Source organism: Neolamprologus brichardi, chromosome 13 (genome assembly GCF_056152115.1).
Source record: "Neolamprologus brichardi isolate AB-2024 chromosome 13, ASM5615211v1, whole genome shotgun sequence".
In the NCBI taxonomy this organism is placed as follows: Eukaryota; Metazoa; Chordata; class Actinopteri; order Cichliformes; family Cichlidae; genus Neolamprologus; species Neolamprologus brichardi.
The window spans coordinates 9,019,146-9,034,175 of NC_142116.1; the positions used below are offsets into that span (position 1 = coordinate 9,019,146).

At 38.6% G+C, this 15,030-nt stretch overlaps 1 protein-coding gene across 1 annotated transcript in view; it reads left to right on the top strand.

The window, feature by feature from the left end:
• The first annotated feature begins 793 nt into the window (after positions 1-793).
• srbd1 (S1 RNA binding domain 1) overlaps positions 794-15,030 on the top strand; it is a 53,118-nt gene continuing 38,881 nt past the window's right edge. Inside the window, exons 1-10 of the mRNA XM_006783609.3 lie at positions 794-882; positions 1,238-1,302; positions 2,367-2,742; positions 3,016-3,255; positions 3,801-3,967; positions 4,646-4,763; positions 4,903-5,041; positions 5,235-5,331; positions 5,429-5,618; positions 14,300-14,403. Coding sequence (XP_006783672.2) covers positions 1,238-1,302; positions 2,367-2,742; positions 3,016-3,255; positions 3,801-3,967; positions 4,646-4,763; positions 4,903-5,041; positions 5,235-5,331; positions 5,429-5,618; positions 14,300-14,403 — 1,496 coding nt within the window. The 5' untranslated portion in view covers positions 794-882. The remainder of the gene's footprint in view (positions 883-1,237; positions 1,303-2,366; positions 2,743-3,015; positions 3,256-3,800; positions 3,968-4,645; positions 4,764-4,902; positions 5,042-5,234; positions 5,332-5,428; positions 5,619-14,299; positions 14,404-15,030) is intronic.

Sequence of the window (15,030 nt, forward strand, 5' to 3'; positions counted from 1 at the left end):
AGTATGCATTTCTATTGGTTGCAAGTAAACCTCTGACATAGTGTTAGTGTATTTGCTCTTTCATACATATTCATACATACAGAGGATTCAGACATCCATACAGAATTCAGAAAAGTGAGTAGTGAGAAGTGCATCAACACAGAAACAAATATCTATAGTAGTGAGGCATATGAGGTATATGTAGAAATAATAGTAGAAACAATGTAGACACAATAGCAGTGTGTGTAAAAACAAGGAGAATGTCTTATATGAGTGAGAATATGCGTCACAGATTTGAGTTCTGCATTAAGAGTAGCGAGAATGACATTTCTGCTGTGAGCGATGGAGAAGAACTGTAAAAAAAAAAAGAAAAAAAAAGAAAAGAAAAAAGGAAACGAATACATAAATAGATAAAAGAAAAAGGTAAACACAAACAAGAGGATAGAGATACAGAGAATTTATTAAGCTGATTTTGGAAAAGTGAATAGTTTTGGCACAACAGTAAATTCAGATGATAATTCAGATTGGAAAAGCTGCCCGACAGGACAGGTTAAAAGGGACAACCGAATCTCCTTCTGAAAGGGAAACTTACAATTACATATGCCATAAAGCCAGCTGCAAACATACTCTCGTTTACAATTCACAAATTCACAAGTCACGAAACTGAGACTGTGCTGTACTTGGCCCCTCAGCTAAAATGAGTTTGACCACTCCTTTGCAGTATGTGGCAGTGTGCACCTTACACAACAAATAAAAAGGAAGAAGAGTCTTTGGCCCTTTAAGACTTTTGGTTGCTGTGATTGGCTCAGTCCATTTTGTTGCAGGAAGCAGTCATTGTACTGCACAAAGTGCTATTCCAGCGCAATAACCACAAATACTTTGAGTATTATCAACAGTATAAAGGTATAGTAGGTAGTCACGCTTTATGCCGTGCGGAAAAATTGTGTCATGAATTAAAATGCTTCGTTATGCCATTAACGTTGCTTGCTTCATCATGTAGCGGCAAATTTAAAACAGCTAACCAACTTAACGCCGATTCTGTTGTTAGCTAGCAGACAAGTACAATTCAAGTTCAACAAAAATAAATGGTCTTATGGTTGAATACAGTGGGCTGAGTATTGTTTAGCGACTTAACTCTGGCCCAGCGGCACTGACAGCGCACTGTTATTGTTAAAGCCAGTTAATTTTACACAATGTGATATGATTTTAACGATGAATTTTGATGTAATGCTTCTTACCAAAATACCTTCTCTAACAGATGATGCGAAGACCCCGAGCGACTACTGTCAACGCTGTAAAGTACAACGATGTGGACTCCGACCTGTAAGTGGTTTTTACTCGTTCATTTCACCCAGTCAGTAGGGCCGTACAGTATTTGTGGTCAGGAGCAGAAAAATAATGTTTCATTGTTTTCATAACAGGTTGCTTAAAACATTTGTTAAATCCTGTATTTTAAAAGATTTCTCTATTCAATGAAAAAGCCCTTGAGAGTTATAAATTAGTGTGCAGTAAGTGAATTACATCATAGCTTCAAAAAACGGAAGCTTAAAAAATGCATTATGTGGTTTAAATCGAAGCTGTTTACGTGATGGTCAATAATACAAAGTAGTGGATCTCTGTATGTTCTGCTTTTGGGAATTTTAAGATACTAGAATTTCAGGATCTTGTGGATAAGATGGCATGCAGACAACAAACAAGTTTCACCAAGTCTAGAGCTAGTCCTTTATGATAATCTAAGTCAAAGTCAAATGTATTCATATAGCACATTTAAAACAACAACTGTTGACCAAAGTGCTGTACATTTAAAATAATCAAAACTGATGAAAACATAGGAAGACATGACAGGCACAGGCTAAGGTCACTTAAACCCTAATGTCTTCAAAATTGCTAACTGACATCTACAGATATAAACTTACAATAGCTTTTTTTGCAACAGCCATCATCTGTAATAGCATTAATTCTATTAATAAGATAAATACTTAACATGTATTAATCTATTTTTTAATAGTTACTGTGTGTAATGTGTTTTAAACTTTAATGGACCAATCAGGAAACGGATTCCTAGACAATGACATTAAGAGAAATAAAATGAATTATAAAATGAAGCACTTTTAAAAGTTATATTTGTTCTATATTAGTTATAGTGACAAAACAGGTGTTGTATTTTGGATAATTTGAAGTTTAAGGCCTTCTTTGTGAGGCCTTGGAAAGGGGTATTACGTGGTAATTGTTAAATATGTCACTAATTGTTCAGGTTGCTTGGATGTTACTAACTATTAATCCATTAAACACCTGTGAAAAACATTATAAAGTTATTAGAAAGGTTCAAGTTTGGTTCTGGTGTTACAATTGACAGATTTTGTTCTTTTTCTTTACTCCACCATCAGATCTTTTTCCCAAACGGCGAATAGTGATGAGGATGCTGAGGAATGGAGGCCACCAAAGCCAAAGTCAAAAGCCCCCAACAAAACTGCTAGAGGTACTGCAACTGGTGAAAAGAAAACAACTGCCAAGAAAACTGCAAAACCAAAAGAGGCAAAAGCACCCAAAGAACCTAAGCTAAGGGCACCACGTAAACCTGCAGCAGGACGAAAAACACAGGCTGCTAAAAGTTCAAAGGATTCTGAAGCCTCAGTGTTGGCTGGAATGGAGAGGAAAAAAGTGGATAACGATTATAGAGAGAAAACAGGAGGGATTCAAACTGACTGTCCAGAGGAAATGAGGGCTGAAGAGAGCGGGACAAGTGTCAGAACGAAGGAAGAGGTAAGGCAAATTTTCAGTGTTTATAATTACAGCCAAATGGAACATATTAGAATGTAATTATGAGTTAACTTTTGTGACCCATTAATTACACAAAACTGTGGCTGTATTTATAATATTAAAAACTGATAAAACTGGACAATGTACTACATCAATATTTACATTCTGAGTTGATGTCTGCAGAAAATGTCAATGTTGTAAATGTCTCGTGTTTGCATTTTTATGTTTTCTTTCATCTTGTCCTTGTTTTCCTTTCTTTCACTTCTTTTCTTGTAGAGGGTGTCATTTATTGTGTCAGAATCCTATCAGAGAGACAGATGGGCAGATGAGGGGTCTTCACAAGCTGGGCTTGGAGTGAAGAAAGAGGAAGTAGATGCGGAGGATTTTACTTTTGATGAGCCCTGTCTAAAGAAACAAAAGACCAGTGCTGCCTGCATGGGAAAGCCGACTAACTTACCATCATCTGAAGCGCAGTCTTTGAGGAATGAACTCAATATGAACTGGGACTTGATAGAGGTATTTTTATATATTATGTGGGAATTGTTTCTTTTTTTTGTTTGTTTTTTGTCAGGTGGTAAAAAGACACCTCACTTAGTTTCAGACTGAAAAATAAATGCTCTAATAAACAAACTGTTTGAAGGTGACCTCCACCACCTGGCCAAAAAGCATATTTCTACCTTCATTTGCATAAAGTTATGACTCAAGAATTAAATTAGGCTATTTGACAGTGATTCGCATATGCAGTTTTGGTGATAAGTTACTGGAGAGAAATGCCACTTTAAAAAAGTCACAACTGCTTTTTCAAATTTAGTGTATTGCATTACTGATGTTTGAAAATCATAAGTATACAAGTAGCCATTCTTAATGCACACTGACATATTTAAAAACCAGTGATCAGTTAATACACACAAAGATCCAGAATTCTGCATATCAAATATAATCAAATGCTCTCTGCTGAAGGTTAATTTGTGTCTTTCTGCCTACCTGCTTAACTGTGTGTGTATATATGCATGTAGAGTAGATGCAGAGTTGCAATTCCTGTGTGTGTGATTCCCCCCCAGGTGCTGTCCCACTTGACATGTGTGGAGCGATGGGTATGTGCAAACATCATTATGCTGCTTCGTGAGGAGAACACTGTGCCGTTCATGGTGCGCTACAGAAAAGACATGATTAACCACATGGATGCTGATGCTGTTCGAGATGTCCAGATGGTTTATGAGGAGTTATGGTAAGTGAATGTAAGATGTTCAATGAAACAAAAAAAATATGAATCTTATACTTTCATAAGATTTAGAGATGGCCTCTCCCTTAGAGATGGTGTGAGAAATTCGGCCATTCGGGAGGGGCTCAGAGTAGAGCCGCAGCTCCTCCACATTGAAAGGGGCCAGTTGAGGTGGTTTGGTCATCTGACAAGGCCTCCTGGGCGCCTCCTGGATGAGGTGTTCCGGGCATGACCCACCAGGAGAAGGCCCCGGGGCAGACCCAGGACATGAGAGATTATATCTCTCGGCTGGCCTGGGAATGCCTCCCGGACAAGCTAGAGAAGGTGGCTGGGAAGAGGGAGGTCTGGGCTTCTATGCTTGGGCTGCTGCTCCCACGACCCGGCCCCGGATAAGCAGAAGAAGATGGATGGATGAATGGATGGATGGATGAATCTTATACTACTTACACTACTCATGCCCTCAATATGTTAAAAGCATGGAAAGAACATTTTAGAATACTGGAATTATATTTGTGAAACCACATGAGCTGACTGTACTGAGTCCTGCAGCTAGATGGTGCTATATGTTAAGCTTTAAAGCCTGAAATAGTTGCATGTGGCTGATTTGTATTTGTCTGATTTCTGTGTGTTTGTCCTGCACAGTTGATAATCTGTCTTTCTTCTATGTGTATATTTGTTTTTCAGTTCTTTGGCAAAGAGGACTCAGTCTGTGGTTCAGACCCTGAAGAAAGATGGGGTGTTAACAGCTGAACTGGAACAAAACCTGAGGAACTGCCGTTCAGCTGATGAACTGGATCATGTGGTCAGAATCAAATTTGTATTCCAAAGTGTTATCCATCAATTAACTGTAATAAGATTAGTTCATTCTTGACTCTCCACACATGAAAAGGGCTCTAGCACTAATAACTAGCTCAGTCCAGTGTTTGTGTTTTTGCCTGCAGTACTCCCCCTATAAGAAAGGCAGCAAGCTGACAAAAGCTCGCAGGGCCAAAGCACTTGGCCTTGAGGACGCTGCGTCTGCATTGATGAACACACCACACACTCTAGATTTAAGGGCATGGATAAAACCTGGTACTGAAGGTAACTGATAAACATGTGCACACTCTTGTCATGGTCTGCGCTGTTTTGTGTATTGCTTGAATCAGCCAATGATTACCCAATGATTTAAATGGTTATGCAATGCAGATGACGACACACACAATCACATTCTAAATTCTTAAAGATTTATAGACTCATTTAAAGTACATTATTGATGTGTGTATATGTGTGACAGGTCTGTCATCAGTGGAAGAAGTGGCCACAGGTGTGGAGCACATATTGGCTGATATGATGGCCAAAGATCCTGAAACACTCACCTACGTGAAGACATTGTAGGAGTCTGTCTACATACACATAAAATCATAAAATTCATTTTTCTTGTATCTTCATGAATTATTAATATTGTATGTCTTTCTTTTTTTGTGCCAGATGTGAGAAAAGTTTTGTAAGCATACAGTCTTCTGTGTCTAAGTCGGCATTAAAGGAAAAGGAACAGGCGAAACCTGTTCAAGGCCACAAAACAAAAGCAGGCGCCGAGCAAAATAAAAACAAGGACATTGACAAGTTCCAACTCTACTTTGACTTCACCTGTAACATCCAACGTATCCAACCCCATCAGGTAGGAAGTTTAATTATCCTTTTAAGAATTGTCTGCAATCTACCTTAAAAGTTTCGTGCAAATACATTTTTATAGCAGAAGCGTAACCGTTTGGAGTGTGGTTATAAGCTTAAAATTTTGCTCGAGTGCTTTTGTAATAAACATTTCTCTTTACATTTTAGCTATAACTGTCTGCCAAGCCACCAAAAAACAAACAAACAATCAGTTCAAGTCCTTTGAATATTTTAGAGTTTGGGATATTTTTATTTTGGCTTTGATACAGTGCATATATAGTGCTATTACTAATGCTATTTTCCTTTTTCAGAAAACATTATTACATACATTACACAAGAGTAAATACAAAATAGAGTTTTTAAAGGATGATTTCATTTATTAAGGGAAATGTGAAAAAGTAATTGGCCTCATTATAAAATCATGAATTAACTGTGATTAAACTCATTTTTAGGAAAGCTGATTTTAATTCTTAACGTGCCAAGGATGACTGGGCGTGGTGGTGGAATGGCGGCTGTTTTTAGGGAGAAGCTCGCATGCAAACAACTCTTAACTGACTCTCATTCAGGTTTTGAACTTTTGATGTTTGAATTGGGGCATCCCTCCCCAACACGTGTTGCAGCTCTATACAGACCTCCAAAATATCACAATGATTTTATTCAAGACTTTTCAAACTTTTTAGCTGGTATCGTGCCAAGCTAGGATCAAATATTAATCGTTGGAGATTTTAATATTCACGAGGGACAACAAGGGGATTGGAGGGGCAACACACGTTGTCCCTCCAATCCCCTGGCCAGAGACGTTTTAAGTTTGATAGACTCCTTCAGTCTTGCTCAGTTTGTGTCGGGACCAACCCAGAAACAGCATCATATGTTGGATCTTGTGCTATCTTTAGGGTTACCGGTCCTAAACACGGAAATATGTGACACTGTTTCTTCTGATTACTGTCCTGTTGTTTTTGATATATTTTTATCTCACTGCCATTTTACACCTTTTATTCCAACACGTCATTGTCATGTGTTTAAGCCGTCTGCAACAGAACAATTTTCTATTGCTTTTAAAGAAGTTTTAAGATCTTCCCCTGGCTCTAGTACCGAGGAGATGACATCTAATTTTTATGATAAATGCAGAGCTGTCCTTGATGAGGTTTCTCCTTTTAAAACTATGAGCTTGAAACCATAATCGATCCCATGGATAAATGAGACCGCTCGTTCAGCCAGACGAGAGTGCAGGCCTGCTGATCATAAGCGGAAAAAAGGCTGCAGGTGTCTTTTCTCATGCTGAGAGACAGGTATCAGGAAATCGTAAAAGCAGAAAAGTCAAAGTGTTTTTTTCTATGTTATTGAGAACAGTTCCAACAATCCTCAGGGTTTTTTCCCCAATTATTCACTTTGCTCTGAATATTTCCCCAGCTTCTCGTATTAACAGTTCCTCAAAAACCTGTGAAAGATTCTTGCAGTTTTTTATCAATAAGATGAAACAGCTTTGATTTATGATTGCGCTGCTTTCACATGACCTTTCTAAAATATTCACCTGCTCTGATGTTTTTTATCAGTTTGAGCCTGTGTGTTTTGATCAGATGGAGGAACTATGTAATGGCATGAAGACATTATCTTGTCCCAATGATGTTGTTCCAACGCATTAAAAAAAGATTTCTGACATTTTAAGGATTTTTAACAGCAGCCTTACTTCAGGTGTTGTGCCAGCTTGTTTTAAACATGTACAGCCTTTACTTATAAAAAAAAAACCTAATCCCGATTCCTCTGTTCGTTCAAATTTCAGACCTATTTCCAATTGAAAATCTTGGAAAAGATTGTATTAGTTCTTTTGTAAATAGACAAAATGTTCTTGAGAGGTTTCAGTCTGGTTTTAAAGCTATTCACAACACTGAAACTGAACTTTTAAAAGTTCTTGACAATATTTTATTAGTCGCTGACTCAGGAGACTCAGCTGTGCTTTTGCTTTTGGATCTGACAGCTGCCTTTGATACTGTTGACCACAGCATCTTGATCTCACGATTGGAGCACTGCGGCATCAAGGGCATTCCATTAGAGTGGTTCAGGTCATACCGATCTGACAGGACTTTCTCTGTGAGCTTTGGAGCTTTTATCTCTTCCTCAGCTCCCCTTACTTGTGGTGTTCCCCAGGGATCTATACTGGGGCCAATTTTATTCTCTATTTATATGCTGCCCATAGGTCTAATTTTTTGAAAATATAACATTTGTTTCCATTCATACGCCGATGACACTCAGATCTGTCTTCAACTGAAGAGAAGCTGTCCTGCTCCACTGGAGCCCTTACTTCAGTGTCTCGGTGAAATTAAAGCCCGGATGGCCTCTAACTTCCTTAACTTTAATGACAACAAAACTGAAGTGGTAATTTTTGGACAAAGTGTCAATCCCAGCACCTCTCATTTTAACCTGCGCAGTCTTGAGTCTTTTATAAAGCTGCATGTCAAAAATTTGTGGGTTATATTTGACAGCAATTTCACCTTTGAAAAACAGATTAGCTCAGTTGTACATTGGTCTTTTTTCAAACTGAGGCTTTTAAGGTGAAATCATTTTTATCTTTTAAAAACTTTGAATGGGCACTCCATGCTGTTATTACATCGCAGCTGGAATATTGTAACTCCTTATATGTTGGAGTTGGCCAGACCTGCCTTGCAAGACTGCAGTTGGTCCAAAATGCTGCAGCTGCATGAACTAAAAGATGTGAACATATTTTGCCGGTGCTTGCCTCTCTTCACTGGCTCCCTGTTCACTTCAGAATTGACTTTAAAATTTTATTGTTGACTTACAAAGCCCCTGAATGGACAGGCTCCCGGGCAATTGTCTGACCTCTTGCAGCGATATGCGCCCTCTAGATCTCTTAGATCAAATGAGCTTTTGCTTTTAGCCATACCAAGGTCAAGGCTAGTTCACAGAGGTGATCAAGCATTTGGGGCCATAGCACCTAAACTGTGGAATAATCTACTCCTACACATCAGACAGGCAACTACTGTCAATCTTTTTAATCTCATCTTAAAACACATTTGTATTCACTGGCTTTTAATACAGTATGAGAGGTATTTGGTGTTTGGTACTAATATTATAAGTTATTTGGTACTAGTTATTTTGTATTTTTGTACAGCACTTTGGTTAACGTTGCTCTTGTAATTAAATGTGCTATATAAATAAATAAACAATAATCTCACAGACATTTGGGAAAATATTCTGTAGACTGACGAAACAAAAATGTAACTTTTTGGGAGTTTTGACTCCTTTTACATCTGACATAAAACTAACTGCATTTCATAATAAGAATATTGTGCCAACAAGCATACATGGTGGTAGAAATGTGGTGGTCCGGGACTACTTTGCTGCTTGAGGACCTGGGTGACTTGTATTTGATGAAACCATGAATTCTGAATCCTGAATATCTGGACATCAGTTTGTGCCCTGAAATTCAAGTACACTTGGGTTACAAAGTGGGACAGTTATCTGAAACATACCTGAAAGTCCACCTCTGAATGGTTTAAACAAAAAAACAAAATCAAGGTTTTGAATGGCCTAGTCAAAGTCCAAGCTTAAGTCCAATTGAAAGGCTTTAGCATGACCTTAAATAGGCTGTTCATGTTCGAAAACCCTTCAGTGTAGCTCAATTTGAACAATTCTGAGGAAAAGGGTGGCTAAAATTGCTCCACAACAAAAACCAAACAAAAAGAATGACAGTTTGCTTTATTTGTAAGATACTTTTACGCTGCTGAGACTCACACTTTTTCTTGTGCCTATTTTTTTTTTTTACCTCGACTGGAATTACTCCTTCTAACACCTTTATTTTTATGATATAACTAATGAGACAAGTAATAACCCAGCCATAAGAGAAAATACATATAAAACAAATAAACTTGAAAAGCAACAAATAAGTCAAGTCTTCTTGATGATAATAAAGGTCATTTACAGCTGTGGAGTGTGTTTTGACTACCCTAGTTCTCAAATACACACACACATGCACATAAACATGAACAAATGCACACCATCTGCTTGTGTCATTTCTGTCTGCTTAATGCATGCCACTTCTGAATGCTAGCCATGTCAGTCACAGTTAGCCTTGTCTGTGCCTTCATATTTAGCCCTCCTGCATCTTGCGCCACATCCTCTGCTCCCCCTCTGTCCCTCTAGTGACTGGTGGGTTACTCAGAGTTGGGCCCGGGCCTCATGTGTCACCACAGCTTCCATCATCTGCTGTCTCTGCCACACCACACTCTCTGGCAACCGCTCTCTGCCCTACAGTCATTTAATCGCATACGCACATGCATACACACACTTGCTCACACACAAGCGCACCCTGTGAGTCCCCTCATTTTCTCTTCTTAACATATGTGACATGTCCCCTGCCGACATGCCATTGGATTAGGGAGCTTTGATTGACAGGCGCTCTCCTGTAGTGACAGCTACTGCTGCTGGGCCCACAGGCGGACAAAAGGACGGGGAGAAGGAGTGGGGGGCAGTAAGGGAAGGCAGAGCATGGACAGATGAGTGGTGCTGAGGTGCTTCCGTCACTTATCTCTCCTGCTTCGCTCTACTCTGCCTCCCTCTTTTTCTGACTAAACGTCAGCCCTCCAATCCACTCATCACCTCCGCTTTGCGCCTCTCCTCCCCTTTCTATGCAAGGCCTTTAATTCGATGACTCGCCTTTGTCACGGAGCGTTAATCCACAGGCTGCTGTGACCCTGCAAGCTGTCAGATTCCGGCTAATATGAACCTTTTCTAGCCGTCAAGTTGGCAGTTAGGGGGAGCAGGTGGGAGATGTGTTTTGACAGGAGGCATGTGTGTGAGCACACACTTGCCCGTTTGCTTTAGCACATTTTTATTAAGCCCTACCTCTGGTGGTTTATTAAAAATAAAGGGCAAGGCATTGTATTAAGGGTGTGTGGAAGTATAGATCTCCTGTGGTGGAAAACAAAATTAGGTAGCGTGGAAAGTACATCTTCAGAATTTTAATCTCCTTAATGAAGTAACACATAAAAGGGATTCTAAGTTTTGGTGTTGGTACATTTTAATTCGTCGTCAAAGTTAAATACATTAAGGAAAAGAATTAAGCAAGAAGGTAACATCTGAACATTAGGTGTTCACCTTGATTCAAAAGTACGGGCTTGAAATGACATCTAAGTTTAATTCTGAATCCATAATAACAGATATGGTGGATGATTTTTCTCGTGCTGCCTTCTAAAATCCATGTCACTGATTTTTATGACCACATGAAGTGAAGGAAAAGAGTGCATTCCTGAACTTTAGAAGTTGAAACCTTTTGGTTTGGCATTTTTTAACTTTTCTTGAAAAAAGGGCTGAAAATATAAACAAATTATAGGAATAAATGAGTAATTCAGTACTTTTTGTTGTCTTGTTAATCAGCTAATGATTTCAGACACAAAAAATCCAACTTTTCTTATGATTTCTTATGAGTGAAAATGGGGGAAAAAGTACAGTGATTTATTGTAGCGTATATAAGACAAAAGCAGAATTTGTACAATTTCAACAAGCTCGAAAGTCGTTATCATTTTATCCTTCAACACAGCCTGAACTCTCTAAGGCAAACTTATGTAGTCTCCAGGAATAGTTCTCCAGGCTTCATGAAGGACATTCAAAATCTCTTGTTACTGTTTCCCAATGGTACGACTTTCGGTTCCTGTTCATCTGCTGATAGTTTTTTGCGCCTGCCACTTCTTCTTTTGTTCTTCACTTGTCCAACTTCCTCAGTTTTGTAAGAGCACACCACACACCAGGCTAAGCTGTGCCCTCTTTAGCTCAGATTTAATTCCGACTAACATGATTTGAGGCCTTCTTTGAAGGGTACACGTTTACCTTATAGCTATTAGCAGCTGCTATGCTCTCGAGTATGCCAGGGAAGATTTGTTAAACATGCAGTGGGCTGTTTTTAATGCGATTTGTGCTGTGATCAAATGGTAGTTCAGCGCTCCAGTCTGGGGCTTGCCTGCAGAGAAGCTTGGGTAAATGGAACTGTTTTATCAATTAAACACTTGTTTTTGATGGACAGGCGGAGAAAAACAAGCTTATTTGTATGTTCACATTTTGTACTGCAAAATTGTTTGTGTGTGTGTGTACTGTACATGTGGTATATTTGAGTTTATGTAATGGTTTTAATGCCCAAGATGCTCTGAGGATTTTATAACTTTGTAAAACTTGCGGTATATTGATTCATGTGCCAAATATAAAATATGTTATTTTTCCACCTGGGTAGTACAAAGTCTGTGTAATCAGCGATTACGAGTGGACATCAGGTGTCCTGTCTCCTTCCTCCTTCATGCTCTGCACCTAATGTATTTATTCGCTACCTTTACCTAAACCAAGCAACATATCACAAGTAGTGAGAACACGTCACTGTGCGACAGTGAGAATGGGAAACTTTCATCCGTGTGTTCCTTACAAGCGTTTTAAATGAAATCAAACTATGTAAAGATACTTTTGTTTTATTATTCCATATACTTTACTGGTTATTGTTTATCCAGACCATTATATGCCCAGTTTTGTATTTCTAATCCTACTGGCCTTCACTTATATAGGAATATTGAGCATTCTACTGACAGCTTTGTTCAGCTGTTATACAACCGCATTCGTCACTCATATACAATGTGTCCTGTGTGTGTCAACAAAGTCAAAAAGTCTGCAAGTTGGCACTGAATATGTGTGTCTGTTTGTTTATCCTTGATATGTCGGATGGATAGATGTGTTGATGACAGTATTCCTCTAAAGAAAGGGTGAGAGAGAGAAGGAGACAGACAGAGTATAGTTGTTGGCTGACTGCCCTCCCTTCAGGGCTGGTGGGAGGAATAAGGGGCATCTAGAAGAGACGGTCTGTCTGCTCTTGTCAGGGTTTGGCCAGTACTTGGTTACCTGTCACTCTGGGCCCATCTAAAACACAAACACAGTTCTTACTCTGTCTCACATCACCCTTCCTTCCAGATCACCCTGTGTGTCCCATCAGTGACCCAACGCAGATAGAAACTGAGAGAAAGTGAGAGAAGCACCAGACACTGGTGTTTATCATCATTGAGGACCGTCATCTGCTATAGAAAAAACCTGAGCATGAACAAAAATTGCTGTTGGATGAACTTAGATCTTTTACTTTTGTTGGCACCATAGCTGAATTTGGAATACATACCAACAACAAGGAAGATGAATTTAGTGTTTGTTTGTTTTCCAGAAAGCTACTTTTAGCTGCTCCCTTATTCACCAAGGCTTGCCACAGCATGTATCTCTGCATATTTGATTTTGAAGGGTTTACACCGAATACCCTTCCTGATGCAATACCAAAGGAATTTGTGTCTTCTCCTGGAATTGAACTGGTGATCTGTTGAATGTGTAAACCACTACACTATGGAGAGATTTCTTTTTTTCTCCCTTTAGGTTGTGATATCAATAAAACCTTAGAAGCAGCAGCTAAAGTTCTGGTACAGTTGTGCATTTTTGCAGTTGTTTATAAGAAATACATATTTGAATTATATCTTTATCATACATTATAGTGTTGTGTATATAGATAGACTGTTATGTTTATCTGTGCAGCTTCTATTTACTTAAAGTGTTATGAATTCTTGAATTTCTGAAAACTTTATTAATCTTTTCTTATTTCTAGTTGATGATACACACGTTGATGCCAGACAGTGTCGTATGAATAACACTATAAAAGTATATGTCATTCTTAATTACCCAAAATAATTAAAGCCCAGGAGCGCAGATTTAACAAGGCTTTGTTTTGTATTTACTGCTTTAATTTCACTCATGGGCTTTCCTAAATTCCAAGATAAGGAAGTGTTTTGCCTGCTTTCTTTTTAGACTACCTCTTAAACTTTAGTTCTTTGATAAAGATTCTTTGAGAAATCTCTTCATAGTCAGCGAGGCAGCCCTGGGGAGAAACATGTCAACACAGGAGAAATCTTAACTTTCATCATTATTTAAGGAAACTTGCTGCATTAATCCGTGTCTCTGCCATGCCATTAGCTGTGTTTTATGTTTTTATTTGTGTGTGTGTGTGTGTGTTGAATATGGGCGCATCGCTTCCGAGGGTGCTGCTGAGTGGTAATGGTTGTGGCACTGTGTGGGTGCGGGTGGGGGGAAGGCCTTGCGGTCTCAGTGCTGATGGTGGCATGGTGGTGGCATTTGTCAGCTTGCTTCTTCCGCTTGGGCTCCAGATTGACGTCTTGTTTCTTGGCCCTGTTCTATGGCAGGCTAAAGGTTCCCCACTGAAAAGGTCAGACACTTACTACTGTTTGCTTAACAGCATGTAACAGTTCCTCTGAGGGGGGAACAACCGCACAGCAAAACAGGCCTGGCCACGGGATATACTCCTAGGCTCATCACTTTTAACGCACGTGTATTGAGATTTCAAAGATTTTTTTCTTTTTTGTATGTTTGTGTGAGTAAAGCGTGTTCATGCACTAAAGCGACAGAGCCTTATGTGTTTTAAAACAAAATATACACATAAAATATACATTTTTCTAAAATATTTCTGCTAGCCGTTGCTATTTATCATACTTCAAATAAAGTATATCACATATAGAAACATAAATTAATCTGAATATTTATGATTTCAGTGGATGCTGGTTTTAGGGACAACGGCGAGTCTTGTTTAACTGTCTGTGCGGTAACTGGTGGAAATATATGTATTTCATTCATGCGTGCATATATGTGCAGACGCTGGCTATTAACCGAGGGGAGAGTCTCAAGATTTTGACAGTGAAGGTGAACATCCCCGACAGGGTGAAGAGTGACTTCACTAGGTGGTGCATCAACAACAGGTCAGACACAAGTAATACACAAACACTGTTACACTCACTGACACTTGTGTCTGCCATGATCATATGATGTTTTGTTAAATTTTTTAATACAAAACTGGAACTGTAGAAGGCAGAAAGTGTGGCATCTGTTGTTGACTTTAAGATTTTTGTACAAAAGGCACAAAACTGAACATATGATACCAGTGCTGTATGTATTGTGGCTGTTTTTGCCTGTGGCTGAAGTTGATAATAGAAATACTAAGAAATGGCTGGAGAGTTATTATTGCTTTTCAAGACGACAAAAATGAAAATGTAATATTTTAATACTCCAAATTGAATATAATCCATTCATTATTTTTGACTTATGCTTCAGGTATCTTTAAATTAGATTTTACATTGAGAAATTATTGTAGAAAGTAAAGCAACAATTCTCATAATTTTGAATATTTTTTTAGTATCATTTTTTAATATTAGTTTTGGGAAGCATGAGTAGCACAGCACTTTCCTAGGTAACAGCAACTTTTGCTAATTCTGTTTTTTGCCACTCTGAAATAGCCATTTAAATAATCAATAAAAAAGAAAAAGAAGCGAATAGCAGTTGTTTCTAAGTACTATTTGTAAAGTACGCTATCCATTTTTAAATGTATA